Source organism: Scardinius erythrophthalmus (genome assembly GCF_964197995.2).
Source record: "Scardinius erythrophthalmus genome assembly, chromosome: 3".
Lineage (NCBI taxonomy): Eukaryota > Metazoa > Chordata > Actinopteri > Cypriniformes > Leuciscidae > Scardinius > Scardinius erythrophthalmus.
The window spans coordinates 53,665,164-53,689,269 of NC_138223.1; the positions used below are offsets into that span (position 1 = coordinate 53,665,164).

General features: G+C 37.5%; 1 protein-coding gene across 1 annotated transcript in view; it reads left to right on the forward strand.

Annotated features, from left to right (window-relative positions):
* Positions 1-24,106, forward strand: part of LOC308687450 (uncharacterized protein) — a 77,706-nt gene that overhangs the window by 48,198 nt on the left and 5,402 nt on the right. The window contains exons 9-18 of the mRNA XM_081360013.1: positions 4,222-4,253; positions 9,016-9,087; positions 9,242-9,431; positions 20,564-20,683; positions 20,809-20,990; positions 21,100-21,261; positions 21,337-21,543; positions 21,621-21,853; positions 21,937-22,003; positions 22,086-22,177. Of these exons, the coding sequence (XP_081216139.1) occupies positions 4,222-4,253; positions 9,016-9,087; positions 9,242-9,431; positions 20,564-20,683; positions 20,809-20,990; positions 21,100-21,261; positions 21,337-21,543; positions 21,621-21,853; positions 21,937-22,003; positions 22,086-22,177 (1,357 nt within the window). The remainder of the gene's footprint in view (positions 1-4,221; positions 4,254-9,015; positions 9,088-9,241; positions 9,432-20,563; positions 20,684-20,808; positions 20,991-21,099; positions 21,262-21,336; positions 21,544-21,620; positions 21,854-21,936; positions 22,004-22,085; positions 22,178-24,106) is intronic.

Below are 24,106 nucleotides of genomic sequence, written 5' to 3' on the forward strand. Positions count from 1 at the left end.
TGCCCTGATCGCGTATGCTTTTTCCATAGTAGAATCGCGCTGCGTGCGCAATTATTGAAAAACAATAGGATTGATGATTATTTTATACAAAATCCGACGGAATATCAATATTTCTCATATGTAATATGTTTAAAAACGTGTAAAAACTGCAGATGGATGTTATATTGTGAACGCTTGCTTAACATGGAGATTTCAGTGGAGTTATGACAGACGCGCTGTTTCATAATAGGTAGGGGAGACAGGGGTCAGTTGCAACAGGGGATGGTTGCAACATGTCATTTTTCTCCAATCAGAAACAAGCTAGAGTGATGACACTCATACTGCACATGCACAGTTAGACCCTTCCCCCAACAAGAAGACAGTAGACATATTCAGCATCTGCTGCTGAATTTATTGAACAAAACTTGTTTTGGAGGTATGAAAGTACATTTTTCATGATATGTAATTTTGTCATACAGTCCTGACATTTTGTATGAATTAATCAAAACTTACTTAGTTTGAATTATTGTTTTGTTGACTTCTAAGTGACATAGTTAGCATTGTGTCAAAGTCAGTGTGTCTAGCAGGCATATGATGTCTGTCATGGCTGATAGGTTTGGGGACAGTTGCAACAAGTTATAAATTGCATGTTTAATAAAAGTTTGTTGCATTGCAAATTGTTCAATTCTTCCTGTCTGGCACTGAAATATGGAGAGATTGGATAGCATCTGTAACACCTGCACACTGAATATATGTAGGCCTATGTTCTACACATAAACAAACAAAACTCAATAACTGTTATTTGATAAATATCACTAAATAAATAAATAATAGGCTACAATAATATTATTATAGAAATAAATAATACTATAATATTATAGTAGGCCTAAAACAGTTAATATTTTCAGAATTCTATATGCTCATTGAGACAAAAAGCTAAAAGAAATTTAAGGTATTTTTAACATGTTGTAACCGTCCCATGGTTGTGTTGCAACTGTCCCCTGGGTTGGGGTCAGTTGCAACATCTGACTTCTTCCATTCAAATAAATACTGTGAACGATATGTCATATATAATCATCTTTAAATGGTATGGGTAATTAGCAGACAGATGCAAGTTTAATATATACAAATTTGGTTGATCTAGTCCCAATAGTCTCTGAGTAACTGAGAGAAATGCAAAAAGTGTTGCAACTGTCCCCGGTCTCCCCTATGATGTCCTTTTATGAATGACAACACAGTGCATTGATCTCATAAGGCACAATTATTTTCTCTATAATGCCGTTCAGTGTGCAATATGTGTGTGTGTAGGATAATTGTGTAGGATAGAACTTTTTCTCCTAGTCATCTGGATACAAGACGAAACCAATCAATCACAGAGAGCATTCGATGCTGGTGCTTCGCTGAGCTCACAGGCCCAGTGCGTTTGGGAAACGAAGCCTTGCTTGGATGACAGAGAAACAATCGGGAGTTATTTCACAATAAAACAAACCAAAAGTGTACATAACGGTTCAAAATGTTGACATCAGTAAGATTTTTTTAATGAAATTAATATTTTTATTCAACAAGGATCGATGCATTAAATTGATCAAAAGTGACATTCAAGGGTTTTTACACTGTTAAAAAAAAAATCTACTTCATATAAATGCTGTTCTTTCAACTTTAAAGCATAAAATGTATCATGGTTTACACAAAAATATGAAATTGTTTTCAACAATTCAACAAATTGTTTCCTGAGCAGCAAATCAGCATATTAGAATGAATTATCATCATGACTGGAGTAATGATGTCGAAAATTCAGCTTTGATCACATGAATAAATTACAGTTTACTATGACATAGAAAACAGATAGCTTATGTTAAATTGTAATATTACAGTTTTTACAGTATTTTTGATCAAATAAATGCAGAAGAGAATTAAAAATCTTACAGACCCCAAACTTTTGAACAGTACACAGTAAATTCCCTGGTGTTAAATTTAACACCGCTCGGTGTTCATATGGGAACCACCAGCAGGGTGTTAAAAGTAACACTGAAGCAGTGTTAGAGTTAATTAGATAATTAAGTGTTTAATTGAGCGATGATTGAGCATTGAAGACACCTGATGATAACGAGCAGAATCACTGAAGAAAAGAGAAACACAAGAACTACAACTGACTTCTGGAGATGAAATTAACTGAAGATAAAAGACGACATTAAATCTGTGAAGATCTCAGCAGAGGAGGATTAAACTCCACAAACAGCATTACCAGCTTCACTTATTAACAACTAGTTATTGACAATTAATAGAGGTGTAGATGTTGATGTTTTATTGGAAATAATATGTTTTAGTAAATTCACCATTATGGTGATCAGTGTTTGCTTTAGTTGGGCAGTTTGACTCTTGGCTTTGCAATGCAAGTTTGTGGTCTTTGTGACAGTGTTTACCAAAACACATAATTTTGTTACAAAGTATGCCAGAAACAAAGATGATCAAGTGATATAGTTTTAACCATCATGAAGTCGAACAATTCACTAATCTCATAAATTGGTATAACAAATGGTATTTGTTATTAAAAGATAACTTTTTCACCAATGATAATTTCTTGCCACTGAACAGACATTCTGAATGTTTTTTTTTTTTTTTTGCAAACATTGTGGAGCAAATTATTTAAGACACACACAGACATCAAGAATTAGCATATGAATCTCAATAATGGTGACATGCTTCCTGCAGCAATGCATGCTGGGAGCCACCATATTATAAAACTAATGGCTCCCAGCATGCATTGCAGCATGAAGCATGTAACCATTGTTGTGATTCATAAGCTGATTCTTGATGTTAGAGTGTGTGTGTGTGTGTGTGTGTGTGTGTGTGTTGGAATTTATTGTGTAGGCTAGTACTATTAGGCTAGTATTATACTTAGGGTAGTTTTGTAAAAGTTGAGAGCACAAATCAAAAAATATTTAGTAGTCATGAAAATGTATTCAGATTTAGCATATTAATGATGCATTCACCTCATAAATCATGACACACTGCTCTAGCACAGGAAAGTGCATACAAGTTCAAGTGCATGCTTTTAAAATGAAAAAAGTATTGGTATCGGTATCGATATCGGCGATACTGGCCCTGTATTTACTCGGATTGATACCGAAATTTGCAATATCGCCCACCACTAATTGTAAGACAGTTAGCCACTCCGTTTGTTTGTTCGAGTTAGCAACCGTAACTAAGGGGGGCGGAGCTTACCGATAGGTCAATTTCTGGTCATCTCCTCACATGGTCACATGGTTGATTTTCCAATATTGTACTTTTTTATGTGTGTTGGATCAATATTTCACAAATTGAATCTTTCTTTCATTTTGACTCCTACTTATCTGTTGATAAGTGATAAGTGACAGGCAGTGAGCATATGACAGATTGCCTGCAGAGTATTGCTGCGCTACATTACTGTCGTTCTTGACAACGCACTAAAAGTGGGGATTTAGTACGTACTCACATGAAGAACAAATATAGACACAGAGTGAGAAATTTAAGACTCAAACTTTCTTTGATACAAAAACACCTTGTGCGAGTTGTTGTATTTAATGTTGATAATTAGCAAGAATGCAATTGCTCCCAAATATCCACATGATGGCAAACGTGACATTGATTATCATACAACAGGTCAACAAAATCTGAAACACAAAACGTGTATTTTAAACACAGTACTGTCAGTACTTAATCTATTTTGCAACAAAATAATAGTTCCAACGAAGGACACATCAGAACTACAGCACACACCGGTGTTTCGTAAACAATTCTGCAGCTTTGAAAAATTGTGAGTCAATCATTCAATGATTCATTTATAAATACAGCTAGTTGCTTTGTTACTGAATGTAAGAATGACTCAATGACTCGCTCATTGAGAAGACACTGACTTACTGGTTTTAGTTTAATATTTCAAAGTATCACTTTGTTTTTCTGTCATTGCATATTGCTCTATTGAACATTTTTCATTGAAAACATTTTTTATTTCATAAAGTTATTCATAAAGGTAAAAAAAGCACTGGGAAATAAATGTAGGGGGCAAATATTGTCCCTTAATGGAAAAGGTATGACTGAAGTCTAAGTGGAAGAGAAGGGGTACGCAGAAGGAGGTACGCACCACTGAAATCTTGCTGAATCCACAATCTTGCTGAAATTGCTGCTTAATAAAATAGTAATTTTTTTTAAGTTTTGCAGTTTATTATATTATTGTCTTCATTCTGATTTCTGTCATTGCAGGTATAAATATAACACTGCTGGAAGGACGCAACGTAAGTTGAGTTTCTGAAATTGAAGTTGTAGAGAGTCCTATCATTAATAGTCCAAACTGAAGCAGTGCAATAACATGTGCATTTTAAATATTTGTGTAATCTGAAATATGAATGTGCTTTTCTAATAATTGCTGATGGTTTATGGGGCATTCAGTCCATATAAGCTGTGAATACTCTGCATACAAAAGCCAATTGAAAGAATGAGCTTGTGGACTCGCTAATTAATTAACACTATAAATTACTACAAATTCTCTTGTTATTTGAGGAGTAACATAAAGCTTACATAATAAAATGTTGGAAATACGTAACTGTCCATAACCTGTACAAACATATACTTTTATTACAGTACTTCTGTGACAAAAGTTTGTGATGATGATTTTTTACAAATTAATTAACATAAACAAGTGACATGAATGAATGAATGAATGAATGAATAATTCAAGACAAGTAAATTTCTGATTTCATGATCAATATACCTGCCTACAACTGCTGCTGTATCTGCCAGTGTTTGAGTCATACGCATAACCTCGCGTGCAGACAATTCGTGTGCAAAGTCACGGTAATGTTTGATCAGTGATTGATGATTGACATTTAAATCAATGATTTATCCTTTAAATTTAATGGCATTCAGAACAGAACAAGAATAAAAAAGTAACTATAAACAAGCCAAAACAAAATAATTTAAAGCGAAAGTAAAAGTAAGCGGCATTGGGCTCACGTATCTCTCTCATTAGAATCAAAATGTTTCAACATTCGCGATGTATTTGGATGGTAAAATATTCTTTATTATAAGCTTCTTTGTACTTCACTCACGTTCCAATATTGACGGAAAAAATCATCCTCTTCACACGCAAAAATGTGCTTGGAAACATCACAGTGGAGCGGTGCTTACCATGAATGGTACAAATTGTACTACTGACTATTTAAACAGAGCAGTGTAATTTTGTTTGGTTGACTATTTTATTATTATATATTTATTACGGCTATAATGAACAGGCTGTGATATCAAGAATTGCAATGCTGGAATATGGTGTGTGTGTGTGTGAGGCGCGGTGTATGAGGCGCCATGTAGGATTTAAATCAAACTTCGCTTATCATGCATAACACACGTGCATATACACCTATAAATTACACGCATATACATGTATACTATTGGATGTTCAAAATACTTATATGAAATACACGTGCACACTAATATGAAATCCATACCAATACATATTATGTTAGTCATGAATGCATATGTGAATAACTTGCATATACATATAAACTTGAGGCACGTATACACCTATAAATACTCGCATAAACATATAAACTTCCAAGCATATACACCTATAAACACTTGCTCATACATATAAACCTCCATGCATATACACCTATAAACACTCGCACATTCAAAATAAAACGTGGATGCATGCTTTGTGTATATATGTATATGCGAGTGATTTCATATGTGGATGTGCGTGAACTTTTCAGTGCAAACGGAAGGCATTTCAGTGTAAAAGGAAGGCATTTCAGTGTAACCGGAAGGCATTTCAGTGTAAAAGGAAGGCATTTCAGTGTAACCGGAAGGCATTTCAGTGTAGAAGTCATTTGTGTAATTTTGATAGTTTGTTTTCCAATTTGAAATGAAATAAGCATAAACGAGAAAACGCCCCTTTATTCATTTTTTTGTAAAAAAAAAAAAAAAAAAACGAGATTTCGGCTGGATTTTTCGTTTTTTAGTTCACAGGCAAAAAACGAATAAATGACTTCAAAATTCGTTTTCCACATGTGGGTGGCCTGACACACCCCCTTACGCCGATTGGTCAAGCAAGTCTGAGCATGTGACGTCATCAGTTGTTGCTCGGGTCTGTTCAACAAAATAATAGTCCTCTAGTACTATGGCTACAGATTCTTAAACTGTACAGGGCAGGTCCTATTGCACAGCAAAAACTCCAGTGTTAAATTAACACTCCTGGGAGTGTATATGAGTCCACTCTCAAAAGTGTAAAGTGTTAAAATATGAGTGTTAAATGAACACTCAAGAGTGTTAAAGTTAATGAGGTAATCAAGTGATTAATTTAGTGATGATTGAGCATTATTGAAGACACCTGATGTTAACAAGCAGAATCACTGAAGGAGAAAATCTCAAATTGTAAGTTACCGTTATGGCGATCAGTGTTTGCTTTAGTTGGGCTCTAGACCATTATATATTTACTTTAGATTTTGTTTGTCTGCTGTTATTGATTTATAACAGTCAGATGAACAAAGATGTGAAAAAATGTGATCGGATGGTGTTGGTTATGTTTTGACATAATCATGTTGTGATCCGTAAAACAAAACTTATTGAGATAGTTACAGCAGCTCTGTGATTCTACATTATGATTTTCGGTATTTTTCATATAATCCACAAATATTTCATAACCTTTGTTCTGATCAAAAGACTTTCAAATAAATTTATTTAAAACACAGACATCAATAATCAGCCTATGAATCTCAACAATGGTGACAATAATAAAGCATGTTGCAGTGGCTGCCACCAATCACAACTCATTAATGGCTCCCATCATGCATTGCGGTATGAATAAATTAGGATCTGAATTGTCTATGTAATGTACTTTTCCTAATTGAATATTCTGCTCCTCACCATTGTTGAGATGCATAGACTGAATCTTGACATCTGTATGTGCCTAAAAGAATGATTTTTTTTTTTCAAATCAACTTTTAAGATATCCTTTGTATTACATCTATAATTCTGGATATTTATGCAGATTCACAGTTATGCTGTAACCAACAACATAAATCTAAGTCAGAAATAAGGGTCTTAATGAGTTCAGTGATCAAGTTCAAATGATGATTGTCATAATATAACCAACACCATCGGATCACTTTTTTTTTCTTTGCTCATCTGGCAGTTATAAGATATAACAGTCAAACAAAATCTAAAGTAAATGTATAATGGTCTAGAGTCCAACTAAAGCAAACACCCATCACCATAACGGTGGCTTACAATTTGAGATTTTCTCCTTCAGTGATTCTGCTTCACATCAGGTGTCTTCAATAATGCTCAATCATCACTAAATTAATCACTTAATTATCTCATTAACTTTAACACCGTTGAGTGTTCATTTAACACTCATATTTTAACACTTTACACTTTTGAGAGTGGACTCATATACACTCCCAGGAGTGTTAATTTAACACTGGAGTTTTTGCTGTGTGGGCTTTCTTCTGTGTAACTTTACGCATTTCACAGAAATCTTTACATCAAAAATATTAATTATTAGTCTGCCACCAGCCTGTTTTATTTAGCTGTGCGGAGTTAAATCCGCTTGACAGCGCCGAGCGGGAGAGGCTCACCGGACCAATGTTCAGATCAGCAGTCAGAACTTTTCTTTTAGACGCTCCGTTTTGCCACGGGATGGTGATTGCAAATACTGTAATGCCAATCGGCTGAGGGTGGGTACCGATGATGGTGAAATACATTTTTACTGAAACTGTAATCATATCCGCGACCCGCGAGAATGAGACAGATGATTGACAGGATGATAGCGGAGGCAATTAAAGGTGCTAGATATATCTTCTGTTAACAAAAATATCAATAAAAAAGTGTTTGATATAAGTGACTTTGTCTTTGTTTTATTGTTTTTGTTGTTTTTAATCAAACAATTGTGAACCACAAACTGAGCCTTCGTTTTAAAGGGCAATTTCCAAATATATTTTATTTATTTGTTATAATATGGGTATTTTATAATACTGCATAAATAAAAACAAACACACGTAATATGTATGCCTATAGGCTAAACACCACAGTTTTTTGGTTTTGTTTGTGTGAACTTTTATCCCCAACCATATTTCTTCATGGGCTCCACTCCAGGGGTCACATCAGCACCCCTATACTTCCCATGGTACTAACTGTAATTAACAGTATGCTGACCCAGTTTATATGTAAAATCTTTGGTATTTGTAATCTATATGTAGGCTAATATCTAAAAACACTTTACAGTGTGATGGAATTAAACTTTTCTTACAGCGTATGTATGTGCGAGTGTTTATAGGTGTATATGCATGGAAGTTTATATGTATGTGCGAGTGTTTATAGGTGTATATGCATGGAAGTATATATGTATGTGCGAGTGTTTATAGGTGTATGCGTGCGTCAAGTTTATATGTATATGCAAGTTATTCACAAGTGTATATGTATTCATGACTAACATAATATGTATTGGTATGGATTTCATATTAGTGTGCACGTGTATTTCATATATGTATTTTGAACATCCAATAGTATACATGTATATGCGAGTAATTTATAGGTGTATATGCACGTGTGTTATGTATGTATTGATAAGCGAAGTTTGATTTAAATCCTACGTGGCGCCTCATAGCGGTGTGTGTAACCTCATTGTATTCATTTATAATGTAACATTATAGCGTAATATTTGTGTCATTAATCGTCAAGCACAGGTGACTCCGCGTGGTGGGAGGGGGCCCCCAAATCAAATTCTGTTTAGGGCCCCCAAAAGGCTCGGGTCGGCACTGGTTTGGATACAAACACTGTCCACTGTAGCGAGCAAAATACTGAAAAGCACCTTTGGAAAAGTGTTTTTATTTCCACCAGTAGGTGGTGACAAATGTTTAAAAAAAATATGTCATTGAATCATTTGTTAAAGAAATTCGTTCAAAAACACTGTCTGTGTCTCATTTCAGAGGCACTCAGCATACCCGGTTAAAGTCATCACTCACACATCCTCAAATTCTGTCTTCTCAATTTTGATTTCAGAGTCAGACTGAAAAGCTTCAAAATCTTCTAGAGCAGATCGAGAACATTACAGCTCAAGAGCTTCCTTTGACTGTAAGTCCTCAAGATATTTTTTTTTATATATATATAAAATAATCAAATCAAAAGTAATTGTCAGTTACATTATTGACATTGCAGGTGTGATTAATTTCTTAATACATTTACATTTACATTTAAAGTATTTTTTTTTTTCTGATCAATAAATTAGAATGTGACCGATATTTTGAATATGGTCCTCAACGCTTCAGGAGAGATTTCAGAGTCTTTATCATCAGTCAGCCTAGCTGTACTAGCCTCCAACGGAAACCGTGTGATAAAAACCAACGAGAAACTCATCTCTACATTGGTGAAGCCGACAGACACACATGACAGAGTCAATTTTACTCTTGCTGCTGTTGGTGAGTGGAGAAACTGTTATTATTGATGATGAAACTGAGCTTATATATGATATAGTTTATATAAAAAACTGTTATTATTGATGATGAAACTGAGCTTATATATGATATAGTTTATATAGTCTAGCGCAGGGGTTCTCAACTCTGGACCACGAGATCCACTTTCCTGGAGTTTAGCTCCAAAACGAATCAAACACACCTGAACAAGCTAATCAATGTCTTCATGATTACTACAACGTTACAGGCACACAGAGTTCCCAGCGGGCACCTTGATGTCAAAATTAGGTCAAGAAATAGGTCAAAAAGGAAAGTCAAATTGTAAATTTGGTTAGTGTAAGTGAAGCTGGTAATAAGTGTACGGCCATGCGTTTCACCTTTTTGTTTGGCAAAATGACATCAGCAGAGGTCAAATCTTGACATCAAATTGACATCAACACTTTGACATCAATTTGACTTTCATTTTTGACCAATTTCTTGACGTAATTTTGACATCAATTTGATGTCATATTGATGTTAAATTGACATCAAATGCCCACTGGGTTAAATCAACACTCCTCAGAGTACATATTGTCCCAATCTAAAGAGTGTTAAAAGTGTTAAAGTTAATGAGATAATTAAGTGATTAATTAAGATATGATTGAGCATTCAATCATATCTTCAGCCACAGCCTTAGGATCTGTTTACACGACACCGTTTTCAAGGCAAGGCAAGGCAAGGCAAGTTTATTTATATAGCACATTTCATACACAATGACAATTCAAAGTGCTTTACATAGAAGAAATTAAAATAATAAAAAGAAATATGAATAATTAAAACAGTTTAGAAAAATAAAATACAGTACAGTACAAAGAGTCGGACAAACAGTGGCACAGTGCTCATTCATTAAATGCATAGCTAAACAGAAGTGTTTTGAGTCTGGATTTGAAAGTGACTACAGTAGGAGCACATCTGATCTCCTCTGGAAGCTGGTTCCAGCTGCGGCTGGCATAATAGCTAAAAGCAGACTCACCATGCTTAGAGTGAACCCTTGGTATTTCTAGCTGATATGATCCTAATTATCTGAGTGATCTGTTGGGTTTATATTCAGTGAGCATATCTGCAATATATTGAGGTCCTAGGCCATTGAATGATTTATATACCAGTAATAATACTTTAAAATCAATCCTAAATTTAACTGGGAGCCAGTGTAAAGACCTGAGGACTGGCGTAATATGTTCATATTTTCTGGTTCTGCTCAGAATCCTGGCGGCAGCGTTCTGTATGAGCTGCAACTGTCTTATGGTCTTTTTGGGAAGGCCAGTGAGGAGTCCATTACAATAATCCACCCTGCTGGTAATGAAAGCATGCACTAGTTTTTCTAAGTCTTGACTGGAAACAAAGCATCTAATTCTTGCATGCTGATTTAGTTATTGCTTTGACATGACTACTGAAACTAAGGTCTGACTCTAGTGTCACACCAAGATTCCTGACTTGATGTTTAGTTGTTTGACCCCTAGAGTAAGGTATGCGTTCACCTTGAGAACTTCATCTTTGTTTCCAAACGCAATGACTTCAGTTTTGTCTTTGTTTAACTGAAGAAAGTTTTGACACATCCAACTTTTGACTTCATCAATGCATTGGCACAGGGAGTCAATGGGGCTGTAATCGTTAGGCGATAGGGCTAAGTAGAGCTGTGTGTCGTCTGCATAGCTGTGGTAAGAGATTTGGTTCTTTCTCATTATTTGTCTCATTGGGAGCATATACAGGTTGAACAGGAGTGGCGCAAGAATTGAGCCTTGAGGGACTCTGCATGTCATGGATGTCCACTCAGACTTATGGTCTCCTATGCTCACATAATAACCTCTCCCATCTAAGTATGACCTGAACCATTTTAGGACTGTCCCAGAAAGCCCCACCCAGTTTTCCAGCCTGTCCAGAAGTATGTTATGATCGACAGTGTCAAATGCAGCACTGAGGTCGAGTAGCACCAGCACAGATAATTTGCCTGAATCAGTATTTAAGCGAATATCGTTTATTATCTTTATGAGCGCTGTCTCTGTGCTGTGGTGCGGTCAGAAACCAGATTGAAAATTGTCAAAGTATCCATTCGAGCATAAGAATTTGTTCAGCTGATTGAAGACAACTTTTTCAATGATCTTGCCTATGAAAGGAAGATTTGAGATTGGTCTATAATTGCTTAATATGGTCTTATCCAGATTGCTCTTTTTCAGGAGGGGCTTGACAACTGCAGTTTTCAGGGAGTTTGGAAAACTCCCAGAGATAAGTGAGGCATTTACCACTTCTAGAAGATCTGCTTCTAAACTGTTTAACACACTTTTGAAAAAAGATGTGGGAAGTGTGTCAAGAGCGCAGGTTGATGTTTTAAGGTGCTGTACGGTTTCTTCCAAAATTTTGCCATCAATTTCTTTGAAATCAGACATAGTAACTACTTTCTCAGGTGGTTTGATCTGTCTGACCTCAGTGCAACTCAAGGATGTGCTGATCACCTTTCTGATATTATTACAAACTCACTGCACTTGCTGTCTGAGAGCATTTCACTGGGAATCTGGCTTGGGGGGGTTGTCAGTCTCTCTACAGTAGCAAAAAGAGTGCATGTGTTGTTTAAATTGCTGTTTATTATATTTGAGAAGAAAGTCTGTCTAGCTTTGCCTAGTTCCATATTGAAAGCATGAAGGCTGTCTTTGTAGATGTTATAATGGACTACAAGTTTGTAAGCATTGTCTTTTCATATTTTGCACTGCTGTTGAGTTTCTCCAAGGTGCTTTTTGTCTGCCACTCTTCTTCCTGACTTTAACAGGAGCAATATCATCAATTACACTTTTAACTTTTGAGTTAAAAGAATCAAGGAGAAAATCAACAGAGTCTGCAGATATGCTTGGCGTTAAGGATATAGCCTTCATAAATAGCACTCTAGTGTTCTCATTTAAGCATCTCTTCTTGACACACACAGATCTAGCTTCAGTGAAAATACAGAAATGATCAGACAGTGCTACATCCTTAATAACAATCGATGAAATGTAGACCCTTACTGATAAGTAAATCTAGAGTGTGTCCACGATTGTGTGTGGGTCCATGTACATGCTGAGTCAGATCAAAAGTTTTTTAAACAGTTTTGATTTCTTTTGCCATATTGTTTTCTGCACTATCTATGTGGATGTTAAAATCTCCAGCAATGGCAAAACAGTCAAACTCTGAGGTAATTGTTGATAACAGTTCTGTAAAGTCCTCAGCAAAGGCTGGAGAATATTTTGGAGGCCTGTAAATAATGGTAAGTAAAATGCGTGGAGCACCTTTTAACACAATACCCAGTTATTCGAAAGAAGGGTAATTCCCAAATGATATTTGCTTACATTGATAGATATCTTTAAAAAGAGCAGCTAGACCCCCACCTCTCTTTACAGCTCTGCAGACACTCATAAAAGTAAGTCAAGTCAAGTCAAGTCAACTTTATTTATATAGCGCTTTTCACAATACAGATTGTATCAAAGCAGCTTCACAGTATTAAATAAAATAGTACATCAGTGTTTGTTTCTGGTGTAAAACATCCACGTTTGGTAATGCAGATCAATAGCACTGGTGAATCGATTAATCAATTTAAGTATCCCCAACTGAGCAAGCCAAAGGCAACAGTGGCAAGGAACCAAAAAACTCCATCAGGTGACCTAATGGAGAAAAAAAAACCTTGGGAGAACCCAGGCTCAGTCGGGGGCCAGTTCTCCTCTGGCGTTTATGAAGTAGAGACCGGATTTAACTGTAAGATTAAAATATTATATGAATGCCTGGCTGAAGAGATGCGTCTTTAATCTAGTTTTAAACTGGGAGAGCGAATCTGAGCAACGAACAGTATCAGGAAGGCTATTCCAGAGTTTTGGTGCTAAATGTGAAAATGCTCTCCCTCCTTTGGTGGATCTGGATATCCTAGGTATGACCAGAAGCCTCGAATTTAGTGATCTTAAAGAGCGCGATGGATTATAGGGCGATAGAAGATCCGTTAAATAAACTGGAGCTAAGCCGTTTAGGGCTTTATAAGTCAGTAGCAATACCTTGTAATTAATACGGAACTTTATAGGTAACCAATGTAGTGATGATAAAATTGGTGTTATATGGTCAAACTTTCTTGATCTAGTAAGAACTCTAGCGGCGGCATTTTGGACTAACTGTAGCTTGTTTATTGTGGATGCAGGACAACCAGCTAATATAGCATTACAGTAATCTAGTCTCGAGGTCATGAATGCATGAACTAGCTTTTCTGCATCAGAAACAGATAGCATGTTACGTAATTTAGCAATATTTCTAAGGTGAAAAAAGGCTGTTTTTGTAACATATGAAATATGATTTTCAAAAGACAAGTTACAATCTAATATAACACCCAGGTCTTTTACTGTAGAGGATAAAGTAACAGGACACCCTACTATGTTAAAGTTGTATTGTAAGAGGTTTTGTGGGCGGTTTTTTGAACCGATAAGTATTACCTCTGTCTTATCTGGATTTAATAAAAGAAAATTGTGCGTCATCCAATCTTTTATATCTTTAACACACTCTGTCAATTTGGATAATTTAGCGTTTTCATCCGGCCGTGATGAAATATATAGTTGAGTGTCATCAGCATAACAATGGAAACTAATTCCATGTTTCCTTATAATATTTCCAAGTGGCAGCATATATATTGAGAATAATAGAGGGCCTAACACAGATCCTTGCGGCACTCCATAGTTTACTGGAGTTATGATCGATTTTTCTCCGTTTAAATAGACAAAATGGTAGCGGTCAGATAGGTATGATCTGAACCAGCTTAATGCTTGTCCTTGAACACCGGTATAGTTTTGTAGCCGATCTAAGAGTATTGTGTGATCTATAGTATCGAACGCAGCACTAAGATCAAGTAAAACTAGTATTGAGATACAGCCTTGGTCAGAAGCTAAGAGTAAATCATTTGTGATTTTAACGAGCGCAGTTTCAGTGCTATGATGCGGCCTGAACCCAGACTGAAACTTTTCATAGGTGTCATTTTCTTGCAAGAAAGAGCCCAGTTGGGCGGACACAACTTTTTCTAATATTTTGGACATAAAAGGAAGTCTATAATTTGCTAGGTTATTTGGGTCTAATTGTGGTTTCTTAATGAGAGGTTTTATAACTGCCAATTTAAATGTTCTTGGAACATGACCTAAAGATAAAGACGAGTTAATAATATTGAGGAGAGGCTCTTCCACTATAGGTAACACTTCTTTCAATAGTTTAGTTGGTATGGGATCTAATAAACATGTTGTTGTTTTAGAGGAAATGATAAGTTTATTTAACTCTTTTTGTTCTATAGTTGTAAAGCACTGTAATTGTTCTTGCGGGGTGATAATCGAGGCTGAATTATAAGGCGCGATTGAAGATTGAACGTTTACAATTGTGGATCTGATGTTTTCTATTTTCTCAGTGAAAAAATTCATGAAATCATTACTACTAAACTGTAACGGAATATTTTGTTCAGGTGACGCTTGTTTATTTGTTAGTCTAGCCACGGTGTTAAATAAGAACCTAGGATTGTTTTGGTTATTTTCTATTAGTTTGCGGAGATGCTCAGCCCTGGCCGCTTTTAGGGCCTTTTTATAGCGTGACGTACTGTCTTTCCAAGCGATTCTAAAAACCTCTAAATTAGTTTGTTTCCATTTACGCTCTAAATTACGGGTTTCTCTCTTTAGAACACGAGTAGTATTGTTGTACCATGGTGCTTTAATTTTCTCTCTGACCTTTTTTAGTCTCATAGGTGCAACAATATCCCATTTTCCAGAGAGAACGGTGCTCATAGTGCTGGTTAGTTCGTCTAGTTCATCTGTTTGTTTAGGTTCAGGCAGCAGCTGAGACAGATCCGATAAGCAATTTGAAAAATTATCTATGGTGGATGGAAGGATTGTTCTGCCTAATCGATAACGCGGCGCAGCATGATATATTACCGGGGTACGTAATATGCAAGTTACCATGTAATGGTCAGTTACATCATCACTTTGCGGAATGATATCTATATCGGTTGGATCGGTTCCATGTGATATAATTAAATCGAGTGTATGATTAAAACGATGAGTTGGTCCGGTAACGTTTTGCTTAACCCCAAAGGAGTTTAATAAGTCTATAAACGCAGCCCCTAACGTATCATTTTGATTATCTACGTGTATGTTAAAATCTCCAACAATTAATATTTTATCGACATTGACCAATAGATCTGAGAGAAAATTTGCAAATTCTTTTAGGAAATCAGCGTAAGGCCCTGGTGGTCTATATACGGTAGCCAAGGCTAAAGATAATAGGGATGTTTTTCTATCATCTAAGAGCGTAACATTTAGTACAAGTACTTCAAATGAAATAAACTTATCACCCGTTTTCTGAGTAACATTGAGAATATCTCTATAGATAGTTGCAATACCGCCGCCACGACCAATCAGACGGGGCTCGTGCTTATAGGAGTATCCTGATGGAGTAGACTCATTTAGACCGAAATAATCATTTGGTTTAAGCCAGGTTTCAGTAAGGCAAAGTACATCTATGCTATTATCTGTGACTATTTCATTTACAATAACTGCCTTAGGTGTGAGTGATCTAATGTTTAAAAGACCTAGCTTTAGAAATTGTTTTTGTTTACTAATAGCAACATTTTCTGTTTTAATAACAATTAGATTTTTCCTAGATCCTGCAGTAGATTTATTATTTGATCGCACTAAACGAGGAATAGACACAGTTTCTATGCAATGTTCTACACTAGTATTTATATCAGTTAATTTGGTGCAGCAGAGACTATGATTTGGACTTTTGGTTACTAGTAAAAAGGTAGTAAAGTTAAAAAAGGTAAAGTAAAGTTAGGAGGGCCTGTTTCATTGAGGACTGTTGCACTGCAGCTGTCTTCTAGCCAGGTTTCATTTAGAAGCATAAAATCCAGGTTGTTTGTGGTTATTAAGTCGTTGACTAGAAGTGATTTATTTTTAAGTGAGCGAATGTTTAAAAGTGCTAACTTAACAGTCTTGCTTTTTGTGTCCACAATCTTAGTTTGTCGTGTGATAGGCACCAGATTAGATGGGTTTGCTGTACGGCTTTTAAAGGCCTTAGACTTTCTAACATGTGAATGAACAGATGATACAGGAACACTGGGTTCCCGCTTGTTCTGTAAACATTTGAGAAAGTTACTGTTATCAGAGCGGAGACCCGACACATATCACTAAGAGCTGGTATCAGTTGTTTTTGGTTCACCTCGAGCAGATGGAGGAGGGTGTGGGCCCTGGCGTTGTGGCAGAGGCCGAAGAGCTCTCACAGGAGGATGGGGGAGGGCGAGCTGGGCCCGCAGGCTTTGGTGGTTGAGGTGCCTGCCGTTTTTTGGTTGGTATCTGGGGGCTTGCAGCAAAAGAGTGGGATAGTTTGGTTCCAGCACACACCAGTTCTTCCATTTTCTGTGAGAAGCAGAGAAGTGGCGATGCTGGAGAGAGGGAAAAAGTGTCTGGTGAAAGGGGCTGTTGCTCTGGTGTTATCGGAGGCTGTAATATGCTGTCCTGGCTTCCCTGGCTGTTTTCCAGGAAGATGTCCTTGGGTGCTGAATCTTGGAGCAGTTCTAATATGTCTGTCTGTGGGGAGCTCTGTGGGCAGGGCTCAGCTGAGACTGGGTGCATGAGCAGAGGTTGTTGTGGCGGAGTGGTGTTATCATTGCCCTTATGTGATATGTCAACCGCATGTCCATTTTGCTGCTGAAGTAAAGTCCTGTGGTCATTCATACTGTGTCCAGGTGTGTGTGTACCGTTCAGATTGAGTGGATTGGCACACACTGCAGAAGGATGATTGAGGGAGAAGTAGATATTGTCCTTTAACACTCTTGACCCAAGTTTGTTTGGGTGATGGCCATCCCGATGAAACAGTTGTCTCTAACTCCAGAAAAGATTGAAATTGTCAATGAAGTTTACTCCTTTTATATTGCAGGTTTTTTGCAGCCATGTATTTAGCCCAAGCAACCGTGAAAACCTGTTTGTTCCTCTTGCTGGGAGTGGTCCACTGATGAATGTTTGAACTTTCAGTCTTTTAAGTGTTTAAAAAAGTTCAATTGAAATCCTTCTTAAGGCGTTCTGACTGCTCTTTATGAATATCATTCTTCCCCACATGAATGATGAGTCGATTTGCAGTCTTATGTTTCATCAGAATGTTCTGAAGTTCCCTGTTTACATCAGAAGTTGTTGCTTGTGGAAGGCAGCACGTAGTTGTATCCCTGCTGCTAATGTTTCTGATTATGGAGTCCCCCACTATCAGAGTCCTGGGCTCGGCTAAAAACGTAAAACTTTTTATAATTTTTGGCCGTTCGTTTCCACGACAACAAAGAGTCAGTTTGGGTGCCTGAAAATGCAAAGTTTTAAAAAACTTAAACGTAGGGGAGACCGGGGACAGTTGCAACACTTTTTGCATTTCTCTCAGTTACTCAGAGACTATTGGGACTAGACCAACCCAATTTGGATATACACTGCTCAAAAAAATTAAAGGAACACTTTGAAAACACATCAGATCTCAATGTGGAAAAAGATAATGCTGGATATCTATACTAATATGGACTGGGTAATGTGTTATGAACGAAAGGATGCCACATCGTTTGATGGAAATGAAAATGATCAACCTACAGAGGATTGAATTCAAAGACACCGGAAATCTGAGTGAAAAAATAATGCAGCAGGCTTGTCAATTTTGCTGAAATTTCATTGCAGCAACTCAAAATGGTACTCAGTAGTTTGTATGGCCCCCACGTGCTTGTATGCATGCCTGACAACGTCGGGGCATGCTCCTAATGAGACGACGGATGGTGTCCTGGGGTATTTCCTCCCAGATCTGGACCAGCGCATCACTGAGCTCCTGGACAGTCTGAGGTGCAACCAGGTGATGTCAGATGGACCGAAACACAATGTCCCAGAGGTGTTCTATTGGATGTAGGTCAGGTGAGCGTGGTGGCCCTTCAATGGTATCATTCCTTCATCCTCCAGGAACTGCCTGCATGCTCTCGCCACATGAGGCCGGGCATTGTTGTGCACCAGGAGGAACCCAGGACCCACTGCCCCAGCATAGGGTCTGACAATGGATCCAAGGATTTCATCCCAATACCTAATGGCAGTCAGGGTGCCATTGTCTAGCCTGCAGAGGTCTATGCGACCCTCCATGGATATGCCTCCCCAGACCATCACTGACCCACCACCAAACCGGTCATGCTGAACGATGTTACAGGCAGCATAACATTCTCCACGGCTTCTCCAGACCCTTTCCTGTCTGTCACGTGCTCACGGTGAACCTGCTCTCATTTGTGAAAACCACAGGGCACCAGTGGCGGACCTGCCAATTCTGGTGTTCAATGGGAAATGCCAATCGAGCTCCCTGGTGCTGGGCAGTGAGCACAGGGCCCACTAGAGGACGTCGGCCCCTCAGGCCACCCTCATGAAGTCTGTTTCTGATTGTTTGGTCAGAGACATTCACACCAGTGGCCTGCTGGAGGTCATTTTGTAGGGCTCTGGCAGTGCCCATCATGTTCCTCCTCGCACAAAGGAGCAGATACCGGTCCTGCTGATGGGTTAAGGACCTTCTACCGCCCTGTCCAGCTCTCCTAGAGTAGCTGTCTGTCTTCCTGGAATCTCCTCCATGCTCTTGAGACTGTGCTGGGAGACACAGCAAACCTTCTGGCAATGGCACGTATTGATGAGCCATCCTGAAGGAGCTGGACTGCCTGCGCAACCTCTGTAGGGTCCAGGTATCGCCTCATGCTACCAGTAGTGACACTGACCCTAGCCAAATGCAAAACTGGTGAAAAACAGTCCGAAAAGATGAGTAGGGAAAAAATGTCAGTGGCCTCCACCTGTAAAACCATTCCTGTTTTGGGAGTTGTCTCACTGTTGCCCATCTAGTGCACCTGCTGTTAATTTCATTAACACTAAAGCAGCTGAAACTGATTACCAACCCCCTCTGTTACTTAACTGACCAGATCAATATCCCAGGAGTTTAACTGACTTGATGCTATTCTCTGATTAAAAAGTGTTCCCTTTATTTTTTTGAGCAGTGTATTAAACTTGCATCTGTCTGCTAGATACCCATACCATATAAAGATGATTATATATGACATATCGTTCACAGTATTTATTTAATTGGAAGAAGCCAGATGTTGCAACTGACCCCAACCCAGGGGACAGTTGCAACACAACCATGGGACGGTTGCAACATGTTAAAATTACTTTAAATTTCACTAATTAACTTTAGCTTTTTGTCTCAATGAGCATATAGAATTCTGAAAATATTAACTGTTTTAGGCCTACTATAATATTATAGTATTATTTATTTCAATAATATTATCGTAGCCTATTATTTATTTATTTAGTGATATTTATCAAATAACAGTTAATGAGTTTTGTTTGTTTATGTGTAGAACATAGGTCTACATATATTCAGTGTGCAGGTATTACAGATGCTATTCAATCTCTCCATATTTCAGTGCCAGACAGGAAGAATTGAACAATTTGCAATGCAACAAACTTTTAATAAACATGCAATTTATAACTTGTTGCAACTGTCCCCAAACCTATCAGCCATGACACACTGACTTTGACAGTTTTAATTAATTCATACAAAATGTCAGGACTGTATGACAAAAATACATCTCATGAAAAAAATTACTTTCATACCTCCAAAACAAGTTTTATTCAATAAATGCAGCAGCAGATGCTGAATATGTCTACTGTCTTCTTGGTGGGGGAAGGGTCAAACTGTGCATGTGCAGTATGAGTATCATCACTCTAGCCTGTTTCTGATTGGAGAAAAATGACATGTTGCAACCATCCCCTGTTGCAACACTCCCCGGTCTTCCCTGCCCTAAGATGAATCAACTAAAGATAAAAGAAGACATTACAACTCTAAAGATCTCAGCAGAAGAGGATTAAACAACTCCACAAACAGCATTACCAGCTTGACTTAATTTAACTCTGGGGATTTTGCTGTGTACAAAGTTAACTGATTAGTTCAAACTAGTAATTAGATTAAATAGTTATTTTATTTTAGTCTTTTTATTGTTTTGTTTTTTGCACATTTGTGCAAATTGAATCAACTTTAATAAAAACAAAAAACAAAACATAACTGCTTATTTTCTAAATCAGAGGTTGAAGTCTTCATGGTTGGACCCAGTGTCACCTTAGATAAAATCCCTCGACTTGTCACGACAAATTCTTCTGTGGACATCGATCTCATTGGGATCGCCAAGAACAACAATGAAACAAGTATGTGAGATGTGTTTTAATACAACATTTTAAATAATACATTTTTAGAAGATATATCACTAAACCACATTTAACTAAAGGTTTTAATGTGTTCAGTACAAGTTTCTTCTGTTTCTGTCACACAGGATCAGCTGCTGTGGCTTTCATGAGTTATAACACAATGGAGAATTTACTGAAGCCAGACTTCTTCAACACATCAAATGACACGAATAACACCATGATGTCCACTGTGATCTCAGTTACTCTTCCCAAAACCACCAACACTAAACTCACTAAACCAGTCAACTTCACCCTCAAACACATCAGCGTGAGAGACTGAAATGTGTTTTTGTCCAACCTGACAACTGATGAACATCTGAAAACATCTAATATTCAGTGTTATACTATTTTCTGCATGTTCTTTCTTCTTTTTGCAGGAGTTTGAGCCCGGCAGTCCTCTGTCCTGTGTGTACTGGAACATCAGCGAGTGGATTGTAGATGGCTGTTCTGTTTTAGAGACCAACAGCAGCTACACTGTGTGTTCCTGTGTTCATCTGTCCACATTCGCTCTCATCATGCAAACCAGCCGCCCATCAGAGGTACGAGAACATTTATAGTGAGCATTGAAGAACAGCACAGATTTGGCACTCATGTACTCTGACATGTTTCCTCAGAGCGACTCAAAGCTGAACGTGTTGAATTTGGTGTGTGTGATCGTGGGGCTGGTGTTCTTCAGTTTGACCCTGTTGACCTTTGCCCTTTGTCAATGGAGTCCTGGAGTGAATAATGTGGCTCGAATCAACCTCTGCGTGAGTCTTCTGTTGGCTCACCTTCTGTTCCTGCTCACACAACAGTTCCTGAGCCTGATACGCCCTCATCAGGTGAGAATGATGAAGGAGCTCTACAGCTCAGCACAGTCTCACTGAGAATCATCATAACCGTCTCTCATGATCTCCAGGTGTTGTGTGCCGTGATAGCAGGTGTGCTGCACTTCCTCTTTCTCTCCGGCTTTGTGTGGATGTTCATTGAAGCTGTGCTGCTCTTCATCTGTGTGAAGAACCTATCACAGATCAGCTCCAAAAGGAGGGGGGTGCTTAGCAGTAGATTCCTGTGTGTGATTGGATATACGGTTGCTCTGGTTGTGGTGGCTGTGTCTGCTGGGGTGAATCCTAAAGGCTACGGAAGTGAAAAGTGAGTTTAGTTTGAACGACTCAGAGATCAACACCTTCATCCTTCATGTTTGTTCATTTCATTATTTTTCTTCCTCTAAACAGGTGCTGGATTAAAATGGATAAAGGCTTTAACTGGAGTTTTCAGGGACCTGTTTGCGTCATACTAGCAGTAAGCACATTTCTCATCATGACTTTGTGTTAAAAGGAAAAGTGATTAAAGATTAATTACTGTTGTTTCTCTTACTGTGCAGTTAAACATGATTCTCTTCATCTACATCATCATCAGTCTGACCTCCACCTTGAAAAATCTGAACGCTGAAGTTTCACATATGAAACGAACCAAGTAACAAACAATATGATTTGAACACTCCATGAAATATGTATATATATATTGTTATATGCTGCATATCTACCTTTAACCTTATTTTGATTATTCTCAGGTTATGGAAGTAAAATAATGTCAAATGTTTTTGAAATAAAAAGCCTGTTGAATTGCACTACTTGAAAAAAATAGGCATTGCATTAACCATGCTTGCATTTTAATGCATTGTATTTTTAGGGCTTGCATTTTTATGGGCTGAAATTCAACATGGTTGAATATTTAAGCTGTGAATATTTAAATTAAAAACATTTCAAACACCTTTTCATTATTAAAAATTCAATAATCCATATTCACCTTTCATATTTCACTTCCAAAATATTCAAACTGTTTAAAAATACAACCTATAATATTCAACAGGCAATTTTCGGTCCGTTTTATTTAGCTTTGCAAATTCGCTTCCACAAATTCAGTGGTTCAAATTCGACAGTAAATTCAACATTGACGTCCAGGAACTGCAGGAAAAGCAGTAGATTGCCGAGCATACTCTCCATCTGCTGTTAGTCAACCTCACCATCAGATGGTGCAAAAGCGCTTGTTGTTGACGAAGACCAGCAAAATTAGAGCATGTCATTCATTCATAAAACTCATTTACAGCAATGTATTTGTGATTATTATGACGGCTGTTTTATGTTAAATTCAGTGTCTTCACGGTTACTTTTCCTGTGTAGCCTACATGCATCTTTCTCTACCGTGAACGAGATTATAATGTTATTCCCCCGATGCGGATGTACAGGTCCAATGTTACATTTTTGAGGTTGACATATATTTTTCTTGGTTGTTTAGTTGCCTTAACTTTATATTGTGGCGATGTGCCTCATGCAGGCTATTGGGTTTGCCTCAATACTTCAGGATTCCCCTGCTGGACATATAAAATGCTTAACGTATCTTAATGGACTAATTACAGTGATATAAAAGACCAAACTCGCAGGCAAGCAGATGGACTCAGAATAACGCGCAAAGCTGAGCGTTTCCCAGTGATAGACTGGCATAAAGACGGCTTGACATTGGACATTCGCAGATTTAGGGACCGTCTCTAAAGTGTATACGACATTGGTATACACGTTTCTAACTCCGATAGCATTTGAATAGAACGACGTACAGTCATAAAACCAACTGTAACGTGTTCATGTAGTGTCAGGCATAATGCGCACCCTTTGGATTTTTGATATTTATTCAAATAAATTTAAGTTTGCTATTGAATAGGGCTGTGCGATATATATCGTGAGATTGTTATGCGCATCTCGTCAGTAAAGCCGGTTCCTTGATTAGTAGTAAATCGCCATCACCTGCTTTCAGATGAAGCGGCATTTAGGGCTGAGGAGATAATTAAGTGATTAATTTAGTGATGATTGAGCATTATTGAAGACACCTGATGTTAACAAGCAGAATCACTGAAGAAGAAAATCACAAATTGTAAGTTACCATTAAGGTGATGGGTGTTTGCTTTAGTTGGGCTCTAGACCATTATATGTCTACTTTAATATTTACTGTTGTTTGTCTGCTGTTATTGATTTATAACAGTTAAATGAACAAAGTAAAATGTTATCTTATAGTGTTGGTTATGTTTTGATATAATCATGCTGTGATCTGAAAAAGGAAACTTATTGAGATAGTTTGGTTTAACTTGTTAGCAGCAGTTTAGTGATTCTTCAACCTATGATTAACAGTACTTTACTTATAATTCTAAATATTTAATAAACATTGTTCTGATCAAAAGACATTCAGATAAATTCATTTAAAACACAGACATCAATAATCAGCCTGTGAATCTCAACAATGGTGACAATAATAAAGCATGTTGCAGTGGCTGCCACCAATCACAACTCATTAATGGCTCCCATCATGCATTGCGGTATGAATAAATTATGATCTGAATTGTCTATATAATTT